This window comes from Lissotriton vulgaris, chromosome 2_1 (assembly GCF_964263255.1).
Source record: "Lissotriton vulgaris chromosome 2_1, aLisVul1.2, whole genome shotgun sequence".
Taxonomy (NCBI): domain Eukaryota; kingdom Metazoa; phylum Chordata; class Amphibia; order Caudata; family Salamandridae; genus Lissotriton; species Lissotriton vulgaris.
The window spans coordinates 514,581,576-514,599,203 of record NC_141687.1 but is presented as its reverse complement, the minus strand read 5'-3'; the positions used below and the strand labels follow the sequence as shown (position 1 = coordinate 514,599,203).

General features: G+C 47.7%; 1 protein-coding gene across 1 annotated transcript in view; it reads left to right on the top strand.

Moving 5' to 3' along the window:
• Positions 1-4,147: 4,147 nt before the first annotated feature.
• Positions 4,148-17,628, top strand: part of BOLL (boule RNA binding protein) — a 927,996-nt gene continuing 914,515 nt past the window's right edge. Inside the window, exon 1 of the mRNA XM_086955429.1 lies at positions 4,148-4,390. Within this exon, the coding sequence (XP_086811555.1) occupies positions 4,349-4,390 (42 nt within the window). The 5' untranslated portion in view covers positions 4,148-4,348. The remainder of the gene's footprint in view (positions 4,391-17,628) is intronic.

Sequence of the window (17,628 nt, the reverse complement as noted above, 5' to 3'; positions counted from 1 at the left end):
AAACCCCCACAGGAATAACATTGGGGTCCGGGGTTGGGTGGCCGGAACAGGACCGGTGCTGACAAAAGAGAAGGCTCTGCTCTCCGGGCTAACGGGGGTCGTGGAGGACGGTGGGCGGCCACGTTGTGTGGCCTGTGAAGATGATCCTCCTTGCCTCGCTGGAGTTCTTGAGCACGACTGAAGGCACAGGTAATGTCGATGGCTGTATCCAGGGTGAGGCGGGAATGCTGTCTCACCCAGCGTTGGGTTGCCGGGTGTAGGGAATTCAAGAACTGTTCGAGGTATATTTTCTCGAGGATGTCTTCCTTTGTAGAGGCCTCAGGTTTGAGCCATCTGTTGGCGAGATCCTTAATACGAAAAGAGAGGGCCCTTGGATTCTCTTGGGGTCTCTCCCTCGCTTGTCTCAATTTTACCCTGTAGGTGTCGTCGTCTATGCCAAGACGTTCCAGTATGCAATTCATATGACCGCATACGGGGTGTTCCCCTGCACATTGGCCTGTTGATAGGCGGCTTGTAGGTCACCGGTTAAAAGAGGTCCTAGATATTGGCCCCATCGGTCCACCGACCAGTTGGCGGCTTGGGCCAACCTCTCGAAGTTGGTGAAGAAGTAGTCCGTGTCTTCTCCCGGCACGTACTTCTGTAGGACTACGGAAGGTAGCGAGGTCATAGGCCGTTGTTGTCCCAGGGCATCGGTCAGTTTACCCATCGCTTGTTGGTGGGCCACCCCCTGACCTTTGAGGACGTCATGAAGCTGCCCCCTGTCGTCTTCCGCGGTCTTCAAAAACTGCTCCATCAGTTTACCGAATTGTTCCTGGGATTCCGCCATTTGTCTCACCACGGCCTCCATGCTTCCAGCGGATCCCACTTCTGACACCAGATGTGATGGTCGGAGTACTGCAGGCTGGAAAAGCAGGCAAGGAGGCCGGATATAGTGGGCGATGTTGTTGTTTATTCAGATACAAGGTATAAAGCAAGAGGCGGGGGACAAAAAAACAAAGTCCAGATAAGGGGTCCGAGGTCTGCTTCAGGGCTTGGGTCCAGTTCCTTTCTTCAGGTTCTTCTGGCGGGTCCGGCGTCGGGGAGGAACCTCGGAGGGCAATAAGAGACACAAGAGACCTGTTAGTCTGGCCGGGATCTCTATACAATACTTCCTCCGTCACCCGGGTAGTGAGGGAGAGAAAGGAATGACCGTGAGGAAGGGGGGGGGCGATATTAAGAAGGGAGGTAGGGGACGAGAGCGAGTCGAGTGAGGTTGTGAGGGGAAGAGTTTCCACACAGTGAGGTGCTGTACAACTAATATACAGTGAGACTAAGATTACGTTCGTGCCTAGGGGAGAAGATATTTACACAGTATCTACAAGGAGCACCTAGCGAGCTCTGAGATGGAATTACGGGTACTCACACGGTCCGCCGTGACTCTCCGCTGAGACACGGCCGCTCTTCAGCCACCTCCTCGGGTCTCCACCAATCCTCCGTCCACACGTCTTCTTCGGTCGCCTCGTCTCCTTCTCCAGTTCGAGTGTCCTGCTACGATACTCCAACGGCGGTCTTCTGCCCGGTCTCGGCTTTTCCCTGTTCTGGCGCTGCCACGGGGTGGGACTTCCGGGGTTAGAGGGTTGTACTTCCTCTGATCGAAGGTCTCTGATTGGCTCCTGCAAGAGAGAGGAAGGCGGAGTTCCGTTGGACATGGTTGCCGCTCCTATGCTCGTTATTGTCATGGGGAAGCGTTCGTGGGGCTGCAGTCCCGGCGGGAAGAAAGGTGACACAGGTGTGTGGGGGCGTTCGCGGGGTAGGGGGGTCCGAGTCTCCGTCTCACACAGAGTTATGAAAAAGCTTCCAAAAACCTTGAGGCCAGCCTTGAGCTCTAGAAGCTCTGGTATGACCAAAAGGCTGCACTGGTGGAGTTTCAACCAAGGAATAAGGTGTGTTTTTGGGGCCTGTGGCACCAAGGCCCCCCCAAGACAAATGGAGCTGACCTTACCCTATCCTAGAAAAGAAAAGTGAAGTCGTATATCTGGCTGGTGGAACTGGGCACAAGCAGGACACCCAAAAGGGTGATCCATGTGAACTGCCTTAAACTTTTCTGTGACAGGGCTGATGTGACCATGCTGATGGTCACTGATGAGGATCAGGAGACAGAGAGTGAACCTCTCCCTGACCACCTCTCTTACAGTCCCAAAGATGTGTCAGTAGATGGAGTAGTCTATTCAGAAATTCTTACTGACCAACAGTAGGCTGGCTGCAGGCATGTTCCGCAACAGAATGCTGAGCTCTTCTCCTTAACCCCTGGTCGGACAATCTGGGGTACCCATGGCAAATAATACACATCCTAAACCATCCATCTTAGAGGGCAACTTAGTTAGAACCTAGTTTCAATAGGAAAGGTGTTTTTTGTTTTGCCAATATCTTTGGCGCCATTTGATGAATCTTCGCGAAATTTTCAAAACTAATGGCCCGCTCACTTTAGTTGCTGTGTTGAAAGTTTCAGGATGATTCATCTAGCAGAGGCCGAGAAAAAGGGGGGAGGGTACCCAAAATGCATTTTCTCCATGTTAATTTCCTTAGGAAACTTTAGACACGGCTACAGCCTGAACTGCTGAACAGAATTACACCAAATTTGGCAAAAAGGTAGCTCTTGGTTAAGAAAGCACTCTTTTTGTTAAATGGTGTAAATCTGTTCAGTTGTTCCTTAGAAATGTAGACATTTCTCAGATATACAAATATCCCAGCAGAGGATCCGCAAAGACTCCCGATCTCAAGCCTGTGAATTGATTGGCTGCCAACAGTCCCAACCAGGAACTGTTGGCAGCCATCTTGCGCCTCGGTTGAATTGAGTCACAAGAAAAATGGATAAAAAATAAGAAAAGTGGGCAGGGTAGAAAGACCCTGACACCCCTAGGCCAGCGCAGAAAAGCGCTTCAACACATCAGGGATAGTAAGCATTATATACATACAATTACAATTAGCAAGGCTAAACTGAGAAAATGAACAGCTCCCCGTCTCTCTCCCCCAGCTGCTTGCAGGGGACAAGCGCTGAGGTATTTTGATTATTTAATCACACCGTTTCGCTAGAGAAAGTTTTTCCAGATGATTTACAGCTCCGAGGCTTCTCACCGGGCCTGTTTTACCACAGGAAAGTCTCATGAATGCCGTGCACCATGAATGCTTTGCAGTCTGCTGCTCCACTTGCTAATGTGTTTATTAATTATACTTTAGTATTAAAACAAGTCCTTTCTCTGGGAATATCGTAGGACAACAAGCAGAATTTATTAACTTTATTAGTAAGTAATCTCACGCTTCATACCATGTTGTCATTGTTGGTTTCCACCTCCAATCAGAGTATGAAAGAACTCAAATATTTTGGGGGGAGGGGAAGGGGCCTTGTGAGACTTCTCCACATTAGTCAGTGCATGCAGTGAGCAAGGGTGTACATTCAAGACGTAATTGACCTCTTATGCCAATCCTGGTTTATAACCAAGACCACTTTGCAAAACATTAAATGGACGTTTCAGTGCATGTCTCATTTCTAGACCAGTAGACAGCTAAAAAGTGATAATGTCTGACTTTACTACGTTGTTTTGCTTGTGATAAAGAGTCACGCATAATGCATTGGTGTCACTAAGCACACTAAAAGAAGAGAAATGTTACTCGTAAACCTAACTAAAAACTTGGCAGCAGTTTCAAGGGAATCGCTCATTTGGGCAGGCAACAGGCCCGTTTCCATTGGGCTCCAGCTCCGTCCAATAGTAGCCCTCTAAATTCTAAGTGCGACATTATAAATGCCATATATATATATATATATAAACAACAATACGTCGCTAAGAAAATTATAGTTAAACTTCAAGAACGACTCGGTTGAACGACCTTCTCACTTATTAGTCCAGAAGTTTCGATAACAAGCATTCAAGCCAGACATACGGTGAGCTGTTTGGAGAACCCGCCCCGCTGAGCACTCGGAGCGAGTCTAGCTTAGCAAACAGGATGTACGATCCGCGGTTGCTCGATTGGACACAAGAACCAGCGAACATGTGGAAAGATTTCCCCAGCCAATCCAAACTCTTCTAACCTCACAACCAATGAACTGCCGACAATAACTTCATTAGCCAGTGCAATCACTAAGAACATATGTCTCCTTCCTGTTTCGTCTGTAGCTTATTTGTGTACTAAGGCCTGGTCCTGGTCGCCATAATTACTGGATAAAGTCGTCCGTTTATTAGTGACGTATTTCAGGTGGAAACAACGGACCATCCACGGGTATTTTGGATTGAAGGTGATCTTATTGCCGATTTTCTAAACTTCTCTTGGGGTTTTTGAAATCTCATCAGGTGCCACTGGGAGTCCTGATTTCATGGATCTCTGGCGGAGTATGTCCAACATGCAGATTGGGCAGGTAAGTCCTAATTCAGAAAATACACTTTTCCAGAAAATAGATGTGCCTGGGTCCTTATCTGACTAACCCTTTGATGCCCTGACTGCTCTTTTAATATGACTTCTCAGACGATCATGGTAAAACCGTTAGCGTGAGGCACTTTTATGTGCGACATCTTCACCCAAGTATAACTTTTCTTCAAAGGCCATTTTCGTGTTCGTGCTTTTAATTCCGTATACGCAAAACCAAATCTGTAATGCTTCTTTGAGCAGTGTGGTTCGCGAAAAGAAATAACTGGCACGAGATTTTGCAAATAATAGCATAGCCAATAGGTCCCGCTTTTGGGACCTTACAAGTATTTCGTTTTACAGCTCAATATCCTTGGTGCAACAACATCAGCTGTTGCATGACTAAACCTTGTACCTTATAAGTGTTTAGCCATGCAACAGTTGATGTTGTTGCACCAAGGATATTGTGCTGCAAAACTAAATACTTAAATGGCACACAGGCGGAGAAGGCTAGAGAGCGAGAAATAAATACATTGGGATAAACACAGAGGAAGTGGTAACAGAATGGGTGGTGGAGGGAGAGCCACAGAGAGCTAAAGAAGAGAGGGGGTTATAGAGGAGGGTACAGAGATATAGAAAAGAGCTGAGAAGCTGAGTGAGGAGGCAAAATAGTGTGGGTGGGGGAACTCAAGGATCAACGCAAATAAAGGCAAATATTGAGGAGGGAATGATACAAAATGTGAAGGAGTGAGAGGGGAAGGTACAATGGGAGATGATGGAAGTGGGGGACGGTAAGGGGTCGGGAAGAGAGAGTTAAGAGACAATGGAGAAATTATTGAAAGAGGGGAGGAATGGTAAAAATCGAGGAGAGGAGAAAAGTGAGAGGAGCAAAGAGACAGATAACAAGAGACAGAGATAACAAAAGACAGGTGCATGTAAAGAAATCAGGAGGAAGCTAAATTGGTTAAGGGGACAGATGAGAGGGAGAGACAAGGGGAAGAATGAAAATAAAATGGGACAGAAAATATTCAGCGGAATCCACCCCTGAATGAGAGTGTCCAATAGAGGAGGGGGCTGAAGAAATGGAGTGGAGGTGGGCACGACAGGTTTCAGAGGCTAGGGGTAAAGAGGGCCACAAGGGTCTGGTGGAGGAGACCAGGGGATAGACTACTGGTAAAACGATGAACATGAACACCTGTTTATAGAGTGAAGGGGCGTGAAGGTGAGGGCGTGTTGAGGTGGGCTATGGTTTCCTTGGCTGTGTTAGTGATAAATGACTATGATAAATGATTCCAAGAGCATGTTTAAGACAATCTCAAGGTCTGTATCGAGGAAGGGGATGGCTGGGATAAAAGTATTTGCTTAAATTAGATGGGATAATGAATTTGGAGTAAGAGCCATCATTACAGATGGGCAGGCAGGTTGGAAGAAAGTAAGCTATTTCAGTTTTCAATAGACACAGCATGGGGGAGCCTAGAGCTATCCAATGATATAGGCTCGATATAGGAGCTGAGTGACGAGAATCATAAAAGAGCCATGATGTGAGCATTGTCAACATAGAGGTTGTAGTAGAATCTGAAAGAGGACACAATATCAACAGTGGAAGCAGTAGTACTGGACAAGATAGCAGCCTACTGCAGGTGGTTCCCAGAAGCGGATTCCTGCAACTGCTGTGCCCTAGGACAGCCTTGCCTATAGTTCATTGATGCAATACTATGTCATAGTACTTTCTATCAATATCACAACGCTTTTTTTCCGTGGTAGCACAACGTTTTGTGTTTACCCAAAAGACCAAATTTCCATTTTTTTAAAAAAAAACTGAAATCATTAGAAAGTGACATCAGTGCTATGATTAAGTGAATTATATTTTCGGAAAGATGGGCCTCATTTGCAATAATTGCTCTCATTCCATAATCACTCATTTGCCATCCTCTACAAGACATGCACTTCACAGAGAAAGACGTGCATGCACAAGAGCACACTTTTAGCTCATTGGCAAAATTTCCGAAGCATTTGAGTAAGTAAAATTCAAGAACCTGATAGGTGGAATATGTCAGTCTTGTAATCCAATTATTCCTGACATTTTGTTTTGGTATTGTTAACGCATTAAAAAAAACACACACAAAACCGGCTGTTTGTTGACAGAGTACAGAACATGTTCGCCTGAGGAGCGCGGTCAGGAATGGATCCCTCAAAGTGCTTTTCTCATATAAAAAAAAAGTGCCAGTAGATTGTGCTCTTGAGAGCAAAAGATGAAACCGGCATTGGGAAGTAATGAAAACGCAAAGGCTGAGTGCAGTGTAGTGTACATCAAAGAAGCTTAATTCTACAGTGACTGCTCTTGTACCAGTGGCAAAGTATTCTCAGCAGAACCATTGGCAATTGGTCGGGATTGTACTTTCCCGTTGCCAAATAAGCTGTAATGGCTCCGGGTTCTCAGGCGAGGCGTCACCAGGCAGGCTATGACAACAAGGTAGACCAGAGCGCGGGGAAGCTTTGCCTGTAAGGGTATGAACGCCATGTTCCCTGTTATTAAGAAGCAGCCTATTCAACACTCAAGACAGTAATGTCATCCAATCTGCCAAGGCCTGCGCTGGCTGGCAGCGCGCCCCTGCTGCTGCTTTTGTTACCCACCTGAACCCCGGAGACTCGCTTTGATGGAGCCTTTATGCCAAACTTTTTTCCAGTGGGTAGACAATCTGTTGTCGCGTCCGCACGGGAACCATGTAATGAAGGGCGGCCGCACGGGAACCATGTAATGAAGGTCAAATGTCAGTGAATGGGTGTTGGGATTTGCAAACAAAAGTTTATTTGCCGGGTTGGCAGCGCGTAGGAGATAACAAGCACGCGCGCCTCGCTCAGCAGCAGGGGGAGGGGAAAGAAAAAGGGGCCTGCGCCGGATTCCCTTGTGGGAGTGACAATTGCTACCATATGGTGCTGCTCGCTCCCGCAAGGGATTCGCCAAACGTGCACGCGTTGCAATTGAAAACAATGCAATGCATGCACGTTTATGTCTAAAAAGTGAAGCTATGGCTAAAGGTCTTTCCTTTGTAACGCTTGCGTGCTGCGTAGGCAAGACCTGAAAAGGGGTTACCCAACAGCTGTACCCGTCGTTGCCAAACCCGAGCTAAATGAAGAGCCGTAACGTTGCTAGCCTCACCATTGACACAAGCATCTAAGTATAAAGAATTAACGTATAGCTGTAGTATGCCTGCTAGCGTGGGAGGAACAAGACTCGACTTGGGGGAGGCGGGGGAGGTGGGGGGGTACGAGAAGATTGAACTTTTCCATGGGGACAAGTATTTCAAGCACTGTAGGCGGAGATATCTTCATAGCCGTATGAGGGGAAGAAATGCCACATTGCAGTTTAAACGAAGTGGAAAACCCAATCTTATTATGAAGTCCGTGTTTGTCCCTAGATTCCTTGCTTAGGCTCATTTGTTTGGTGCACTTGTTGAGGCCACATGGTTGATGGGTGGTGTTTGATCTATTTACTACATATGGATACTTCAATATGTTACGATTTTATTGTGGTGTGGTTAGATAGAATCCATTATTTGACGGAGACTTTGTCCGATTACGTATGACTCAAAGTCAGACGTGTTTTCATAATGAAGTATGACTTGTTTATTGTCTGCTTAACAGTAACACTTGAGATTGAAGGAGGAGATTGCGTGCAGTAGAGATCTAGGATAAATATAAAAGAGGGCGTAGGATTGTTTGGTATGTAGGTTGTGAATTGAATGTAGTGGACCTGAAGGGAAATGAGATGGTGATCTTTCAGATAGAAAAGGTTCAATATGCCTCCATTATGCGGCCTGCACTATGATGCTGTCATGTCTCTGTAGAAGAGACTGACTTTCTTCTGTTATGCTTTACAGCCCCCAACAGGTTGCAGTTCTTCTTTACACTCCTCTTGTATGATTCACAAAGATCATTCTATGTTTAGTAGTTGGTATGATGAACATTATCAAAGGCAAGGGAGAGTTCAAGTAATTGGTGTGATGGTACTCCATTTTTAAGCCACTGTAGTTTTAAAATCATCCCACATGGAAATCACTGTGCTTCTGTGCCTCCGCCATACCGGAATCTGTTTTGGTAGTCTGAAAACAGGTTATTTTCTTTGAATATATGTATATGTATTAAGGTAGATCTTTCAATTGTTCTGTCTTTTTCATTAAAAACAGTCTGTTATTAGCCAGCGGTTAGAAGGCTGTCTTGGCTTAAAGCCTGTTTGATCTGTGGAGGGTTTTATGTAAGGCATTTAGAATTCCGTTGGGAAAATACCTACAGGAAAATACCTACATTCAATAAGTTGTTGGCTGTCCTGGTTGTTGTTGGCAGTGGAAAGAGTTACAAGAAGAGTGAAATTGGTGGGTGTGAATTAATGCAGGCTTTGCTCTCCAAACTGCAAGGGCCATTGGTGAGGAGGCCTTGAGTTGTACTGCCAAGGAGACAGAAACTCCTTATATACTATACACTTCAGAAAATATGGCTGGCTGACACATTTTTAGGTTTTGCCTGCAAATGCTCACGTAGTGAGCATTCGCTAAAAAACCTATTGAGTTCTATATATGATCGATGACCCGCCTCTGCCTCTCATTGGCTAGCTCCATAAATGGAGACTAGCCATTGGGAGACAGAGGCTGTCAATCGCGCTTTCTCCAGAAAACGCGATTCGGGGGCGTTTCTGGTGCTTTTTTTAAGCCCCGCCCCTTTGTCCCGGGCCGCGCTGCGATTGGCTGCCGGCCCGGGACACCCCCGTGACGTCATTCCCGGGCCGCGCTGTGATTGGCTGCCGGCCCGGGACACCCCCGTGACGTCATTCCCGGGCCGCGCTGTGATTGGCTGCCGGCCCGGGACACCACCGTGACGTCAGCCAATCACAGCGCGGCCCGGGACCTGACTTGTTAGAGATGTGGTGGGAAGTAATATTTAGCTTCACTTACGTGGAATCAAAATATAATGTGTTCATCAAAATATTACCTTCCCCGCCTTTTTATTAAAAAAATAGTGTTTTTAATTTTCCGATAGGTATTGGGTCGGCTCGTGCTCGAAGCTGTGCCTACACGACACTTGGCGGGACGTACCACAGGTCGGATCCAGCTCAGGGGAGTCTTGCCTCATCAACACAGCACATCCAGTGGCCGGACACATCTCACCTGTTTATCTCTAAACAAAGCTGTGTGACCTAGGGCACTGGAGTGAGATCATGAGAGGCAAGATATAAACACAGAGCATGGAGACGAGACGAGGGCAAAGGCATGGACGGTGTCCAATGAGAGAAACGCTGAGCACCCAAGACGTCTGTACTGCAGGAGGACGTGCACCGCCTCAGTGCGTCCCAATGCAGTGGTGTAACGAAACTTGAGCCACTCCCTCGCCCCTGCAAGGTACATGGAGGGGTCCCCTCCAGGTTTAATCAAGAGCTCACAGGCTGCTTAGTACTGTGCCGAGGGGGCCATCTGTAGCTTGTGGTGGGCGGGGAGATCAGCAGCCTTTGTTACTTCACTGTCCCCATCGCATACGAGGACGTCACAAACAGACAAGTATCTGCTACCCGAGGCCCAGATCACCACCAGCGTACAGAGTCGACGCACATACCATACGCATCTATAGCATGCGGACGTCACAGTCACCTGTGGACTGGGAGGGAGTCCCCGTGACGTCAATACCCGGGCCGCGCTGTGATTGGCTGCCGGCCCGGGACACCCCCGTGACGTCAGCCAATCACAGCGCGGCCCGGGACCTGACTTGTTAGAGATGTGGTGGGAAGTAATATTTAGCTTCACTTACGTACTTTTATTACTATTGGCTGCAATGCTTGGCTTCACTATTCCTGGCTGAACAGTCTTGTCTGTTATCACAATGGCAGCAGTGTCTGGTTTCATAATTAATGGCGCAGTGTCTGGTTTATTTATCTGTCTATCTGCTGTGTCTGGGTTTGTTAACAGTGGCTGGCTGTTTTCATTATCAGTATCTGCTGTGACGTCTGTTATTAGTGGCTGCAATGTCTTGTCTGTTATCAGTGGCTGTAATGTGTGATCTCATTATAAATGGCTGTGTTGCCTTGTTTTGTTTTCGAACGTTACAGTATCTAGTTTCAGCATTAGGGGCTGCAGTGTCTGGTTTCTTTATCAGTTGCTGCAGTATCTGATTTCATTATCAGTGGATGCAGTTTGTATTCTGTGGTTTCTTCGGCTGATCTTGCTTTAAACTCGATGCAGTTACTAGTTTCATTATCAATGGCTGTAGTGCCTTATCGACTCATCAGTGGCTGCAGTATTTAGTCCTGGTGTCCAGGTCAACAGTAATTGTAATCTAGATCGTCAGTGTCTGTTATCATTCGCAGTGGCAGCACTGTCTCACCTCCATAACATACGGTGGCTTGTTTTCAAAGTCCTCAGTGCCTATCTCATTATCGGGGGCTGGCAGTGACTGGTGTTGTTATCGATGTCCTCAGTGCCTATCCCATTATCGGTGGCTAGCAGTGATTGGTTTTGTTTTCAATGTCCTCCCGGGCCGCGCTGTGATTGGCTGCCGGCCCGGGACACCCCCGTGACGTCAGCCAATCACAGCGCGGCCCGGGACCTGACTTGTTAGAGATGTGGTGGGAAGTAATATTTAGCTTCACTTACGTGGAATCAAAATGTAATGTGTTCATCAAAATATTACCTTCCCCGCCTTTTTATTAAAAAAATAGTGTTTTTAATTTTCCGATAGGTATTGGGTCGGCTCGTGCTCGAAGCTGTGCCTACACGACACTTGGCGGGACGTACCACAGGTCGGATCCAGCTCAGGGGAGTCTTGCCTCATCAACACAGCACATCCAGTGGCCGGACACATCTCACCTGTTTATCTCTAAACAAAGCTGTGTGACCTAGGGCACTGGAGTGAGATCATGAGAGGCAAGATATAAACACAGAGCATGGAGACGAGACGAGGGCAAAGGCATGGACGGTGTCCAATGAGAGAAACGCTGAGCACCCAAGACGTCTGTACTGCAGGAGGACGTGCACCGCCTCAGTGCGTCCCAATGCAGTGGTGTAACGAAACTTGAGCCACTCCCTCACCCCTGCAAGGTACATGGAGGGGTCCCCTCCAGGTTTAATCAAGAGCTCACAGGCTGCTCAGTACTGTGCCGAGGGGGCCATCTGTAGCTTGTGGTGGGCGGGGAGATCAGCAGCCTTTGTTACTTCACTGTCCTGTCCCCATCGCATACGAGGACGTCACAAACAGACAAGTATCTGCTACCCGAGGCCCAGATCACCACCAGCGTACAGAGTCGACGCACATACCATACGCATTTATAGCATGCGGACGTCACAGTCACCTGTGGACTGGGAGGGAGTCAGGAGGCACCACTGCACCAGGATATCTACAGATGTGAGGAACGTTCATCACACCTGGATTTCTACCCGTCTAAGGCGCCGCTGCCCAAGGTAAGTCATACATTACAAATTGTACTGGAGCAATTGTGATTGACGACACTGGAGAAGTCACTCGTTTTATTCACTTACTGAGGTGATGGAGGTTTGTGTCCGAGTACAGGGATTCCAGACATTGAGGGTCTCAAGCGCCATCCGATCCTTACACGTTCATGCCAAGAAAGGCTGCAAGTCGGGATGTTTGTGCTTGGAGTGTTGCAGTCAGGAGAGTCTAAGACCCCCAGGTCACGCAGGAGTGTGCATGATCTGGTGGTCAAGAATCGGGGCCTGTGAAGTTACGGAAGCATGGTCCAGGCATCAGACCCTAGGTCCAATAATGTTTGACCAAGGGAATTCGAAGGCCTCTGCTGGAGACCCCAGGGTGAAAATGGGCGGATCTGAAATTAAGACCGTGCGTTTCGGGAATGTTGCTGGTTAATATTTCCGGGTCAGGAAGGTTGGTTTGTGTGACCCAGTTGTCAAGGCTTTCTAGTCATGAGCTCGTGAGGGTGGCAAGATCTGTACCCGATACACTGATGTTAGTAAGATCTCAGACGCTGAAGATGATAGATCGGTGCCTTAGAGCATGGGATCCCACAGACAGGAATGCCGGAGGAGGCCAGCGGGCAGGATTGCCCACTGTTAGATTCTGCCGTAAGGTCTGTGTCTGAGGAACTGAACCCTCCAAGATCCTTCATGTGTGAGACTCTGAGGCCTGTAATGAAAAAGCCAAATCCTCGGGATAAGGGGGTCTGGGAAAGACACTAAGATCTGTAGCCAGTGCGCAGAAGTCACTTCATTGCAAAGCTACTTCCCTACAGGATGTCCATGTTAAATGTCTATACCTATACACTTACTATATATAGATCGGTTACATTGTATTTGGTTATTCTGAAAATCTGTCACCGACTTGGGCTTTGTGGTGCACTATATCTCCTGATGAGAGGAGTCGATCACAAAACACTTAGCTAGGTATACGGTTTTCTTTCTCCATTTTCCTCTAAAGCTTTCTCTCGTTCTTTTTCAATCCTGTAAATAGCCCTTATTTCCATCTTTATTTTTGCTATATATCTTTGCTTCTATTGCTGTCATGGTCCCCTGCCCTTTTAATTCTCTTTCTTTCAAGCGCAGCCCCTTCTGCCTTCTGAAGCCGAGGTTCGCCTCTTCTGAAGTGGGCGGGGCCGCTGTGGGACCGTCTGAGACGCCCAATAGGCAAGACCTCTGGATTCTGCCCAATGGGATACCAAATATTACATCCCCGGCCCTGAACATCTCTTTCACCTGCTTTATTATGTATTCTCGAGCATGCTGGTAACATTAACTGCCCCTAGATATCACTAGAAGGCAAGAGACGGACCACGCATCACGTGTGCCACGTAATTCATAAACAACGCTATTTATAAGCCTTGGAATCTGTGCAGCATCAAAGATTTGTTTTACAATGCTCTATTCCTCGGAGGAAAACTATGATTAGCGTGGGAATTCCAATTAAACGTGGTAATGCCCAATCCTAGTAAATGCAGAGCTACCGATGTGTATTTCGGATAGTAAATGTGATAGAGGTATTATATGCAAATATTATTCAACGCACGCATCCCTCTCGGCGAATAGATCTGTGCTTGGTTTAGCGCGAGATCAAGGCTTTAAGTGGGATGACAAAACTGGGGGGTTTGGGGGGGGGGGGGGGGGGCGGGTCTCTCAAAGAGGCGTGGCCAATGTAATTGAGGGTGTGGCTTAAAACACGTTAGCTAAAATTCTGTGCAAAGCATAGTGTGCCCTTCGACTTGTATTTTGCTGTTTCTGTCACTGCATCCAGATATTTGATACAACAAGTAACATCATAACCACAAGTCAGGACTATTGGCTTTGTTCAATGGTTGTTAGTTACAGAAGATAAATAAGCAGCAACTATGGCTTGTATGTAATATTAAAAAAGCTTTCACCTAAAGCCCTGGTAACACCGCGACAATGTTGCTGCTCCGGAATTTCAAAAAGAGATGAGGAAATCCAGAGAGAAAATGGCTCTCTACAAAGGATTTCCTTTCCCCTACAAAACTTTATAAAGAAAAGAAAGAAACACTCAACTGCCATCCCTCGCCTGGCATTACGTCGTGCCATAACTTCATTAGTGAGAAGTGAGCAGTGTGAGCCCGTGCACATCGATGTGCCTGCTGTCACTGCAGTCCGCCTGTGCCAGGGCACAAAACAGAGCCCGATAGAGACCCGTTTCGAGGCCCGCTTTTGTGCTCAGCACCGGTGAGACCCGGCCCACTTAAAGCCCTACGCGAGATGATCGCACACCGACCCCTTCCGACCGTCTGACATGATCATCTGATAGGCCCCGGCGTCAGTTTAAGGACATTGCCCACGTTTCGCTCTTGTTTGTGGTTTGCTCCTTTTTAGGTTTTGGCTGGCGAAAGCTGCGCTCTGCGCAGCTTTTTCGCGCAGGCGAAAACCTAATGAGTATAGTAGGGGAGACAGGAACGGCCCCCGTCTTCCATTGGCTAGCTCCATAAATGGAGGCTAGCCATTGGAAGACGGGCCTGTCCGTCAATGCCGGACCAGTTTCGGGGGCGTTCCCGAGAATTTTTGGCTTTTGGCTACATCACGCTACGTCAGCCAAAAGCCGGGAACGCCCCCGAATCTGGTCCGGCATTGCCGGCACCCGCCTTCCTGCTCGGGTGCGTGAGAAGGAGCCTCGCTTAGAGCGCGTGGAGCGCTTTTGCTGACCTCTAAAGCCGGTGCCCACCCGGCAGTGTCCCTTTGTTTCCCCGCCGCGGCCCCCGAAGCCGAGTTCCCCAGAAGGAAGCAGCCGTCCGCCTCCAGCCAGGGCCGCGCTGGGATTGGCCCTGTCGGCCGAGCCTCCGCCGCGTCATCGGGAAGAGGAGTGGAGAGCGGGAAGCAAGAGATCTGCGGGAAGCTGTCCAGGTGAGTGTTTTTTTTTTTTTTGTTTCTTACGCCTGCCCTGACTTACTGTGTATATATCCGCCCCATCCCTGAAATGCCCTACAGTGGATTCCAGACTTCTATACAAATAAATGTCCTGCCTTCAATGACGTGAAATTATATTTTATGAAGTTAACACTAGGCATTTTCTACTATAAACCGGGTTAAGGCCCGCCCCTGCATAGCGTGTTGCTGCCTCAGCTTTGTATTTAGATGTATGAACACTGTTGGATTTAATTAAAGTGCGATTAAAAACAAAGATCGTGTGTGTCAGTGAAGCGAGTTTGCCCCTCTTTTGGCCCATATAAAAGCGCAGGTTTTGTCCTCGCTGGTGGGTTTTGTTTTCCGAGTGTATTTTTATCTTCTGGTTGACCCCTGACCTTTCTCCGGGTACAAGATGCTGGCGTTTGTTTTAGTCGCTGTGCCTCGACGGTGAGGTGGCCTTGTGTTATTGATTTCTCCGGGAGCAGCGAGGTGTCAGGGTGCCGCCTCTCCCCCAGCCCTAGATAGGGGGCTGGGGCGACAATGGTCTGGGCAGGGGGCTGCCTCCCTGGTGAATGCCCTGCAGATAAAGGTGTGTCTGCAGATAGATGCCTTGGAGCAGCCGCAAATCTTCTACAAAATGTCTCTTTACAAAGCTGATTCCCACTCTGTTATCAGCCTTGGGAGAAAAGGGTACCTTCCACCCCCATCCCCTCACACACATCTCTTTCACCCTCCAACATCGAGGCCTCAACCCCACATTGCTCTGAGAGGTTGTATAAAAAAACAAGTTTTAGCCCCAAAAAATGAATGTAGCCCTAAGTCAGCCTTCCCCCCCTTTCCCCTCCACTCGCTTTCTTCTGTCCCGTGGCAGTTCAGCACACGCCTCAGTAAAGAGAACGTGTTCAGCGATTCTGCAGCAGCAAAAACAGCTTATCACATTTTTACATTTCCGGTGCCTGCCTGAATTGAGGCTCACCCCTTCCAGGACTTTGACGTTTCGTGTCCACCCTCTTTACCTTCACCTCTGCATTCCTCCCATGCTGCGCTTATAGGGAAGGTGCTGAACTCAGTCCTTCGCATTATGTGGCTGTCTCAGCTGCTGGCATTGCCACGGTCCCCCATAAAGGCTTTTTAACCAGCTAAAACCTCTGGAGAGCGATGTGGACCACTCCAGTGTCGCACTGTATTTGAGAATGTGAAAACGTCTGTCTTTGGCTACTACATCTTGCCTTGGCTTTCTAGCAGGGTATGTATATAAATGCCCAGTATTGACATTTGAAAGTATACTTCAGGGGTGCGTATATGCATGTGCAGCAGGGTATGTGTGTGCTTTGAAATCTGGGTATCTTTGTCTTCAAGGTGAGTGTGTGTGTGTGTGTGTCAGCCTACTGGGAGTATGTACTTCTGTCTAAAGGGGATCTGTGTGTCTGTACATGCGAACGTCTGTGCATGATAGAGTTTCGCCATTAGTGTGTCTGCACTGTGGTGTGCCTCTGTAGGGAGGGCTGTGTGGTACTGTGCAGGGGTGAGTGCATCTGTGTAGTGTGGTTGTCTCTGTGTAATTTGGTTGTCTGTATTTCCAGTGGTTAAGCAATAGGCGAAGACAAAATGTAAATACCCATTGGTAAATAATTAGGAAGACAGCATAGAGAATTTCCAGGTTTGAGCTAATAAGACAGAATCAACAATATTTTGGCGTATAGACTCAGTAACAACTGGGGAAAGAGGTAATGAATGTCAGTGCTGGAAGCAAAATTAGTGCACACCCATAAGGCCTAGTACCACATTCAAAATAAAAGCAGTTTTTTTAATGGACTCTGCTTGTGCCTCCGTGTGCCCCTGTTGCCTGCTTGTGCCTCTGTGTGCCCCTGTTGCCTGCTTGTGCCTCTGTGTGCCCCTGTTGCCTGCTTGTGCCTCTGTGTGCCCCTGTTGCCTGCTTGTGCCTCCGTGTGCCCCTGTTGCCTGCTTGTGCCTCCGTGTGCCCCTGTTGCCTGCTTGTGCTGTGTGGGTGTGCGTGGAGGGCTCTGTGTGGCTGTGTGTGTGGGAAGCTTTGTGTGGCTGTGTGTGTAGGAAGCTTTGTGTGGTTGTGTGTGTGGGGGGCTTTGTGTGGCTGTGTGTGTGGGGGGCTCTGTGTGGCTGTCTGTGTGGGGGGCTCTGTGTGGCTGTGTGTGTGGGGGGCTCTGTGTGGGTGTGTGTGTGGGGGAGCTCTGTGTGTGTCATTTGCGGGAGATAAAGCTAGTGGCATTGTAAATGACAATGCCATTTATTTATGTTAAAAAAAACATTAATAAAAATAATGTCAAGAGCAATGCCAATAGCTCTAACTTTAACAAAGGCAAAACCATTGCATTGTAAATGCTTGTTTCCTCTGGAATCTTCTAGCTAGGCTGTTTTTGTGACTTTTTAAAGCATCTCATCAGTTCTGCAGGCCCCTCACCAGCTCTCTCTATTCATATCTTCTGCCCCTTGTTAAGAACTTTGGATACTCTCTCTCTCCTCTTCAGGGAGTAGGTAAGCTCTCTGGGACATAGGGAAGGTCTCCCTTGAGCAAGGCAGACACAAAGTTAAACGTATCCTGCACTTTACTGGCTCCTGTCAGCTTTTCTTCTAACCACCTCATCACTATTGTGGAGAAAAGAAAACATCAAAGCGACTCACCATTTAGCTCCTGAATGCGTGCACTGAGTAGTGACTGGCCATGATTGGAAATCACATATATCTACACCAATGATTATACATTGAGCCCCAAACATGCACTTGTTTACTATCCACAAAATAGTATATTTTCCGGAATCAACTAAACATATTAGTACTGAAAAGACCATAAGATAAGTCATTTAAAGTAGGAAATACATAAAATTGCCTAAACATAAAATTGCCTGAACGTGCTGTT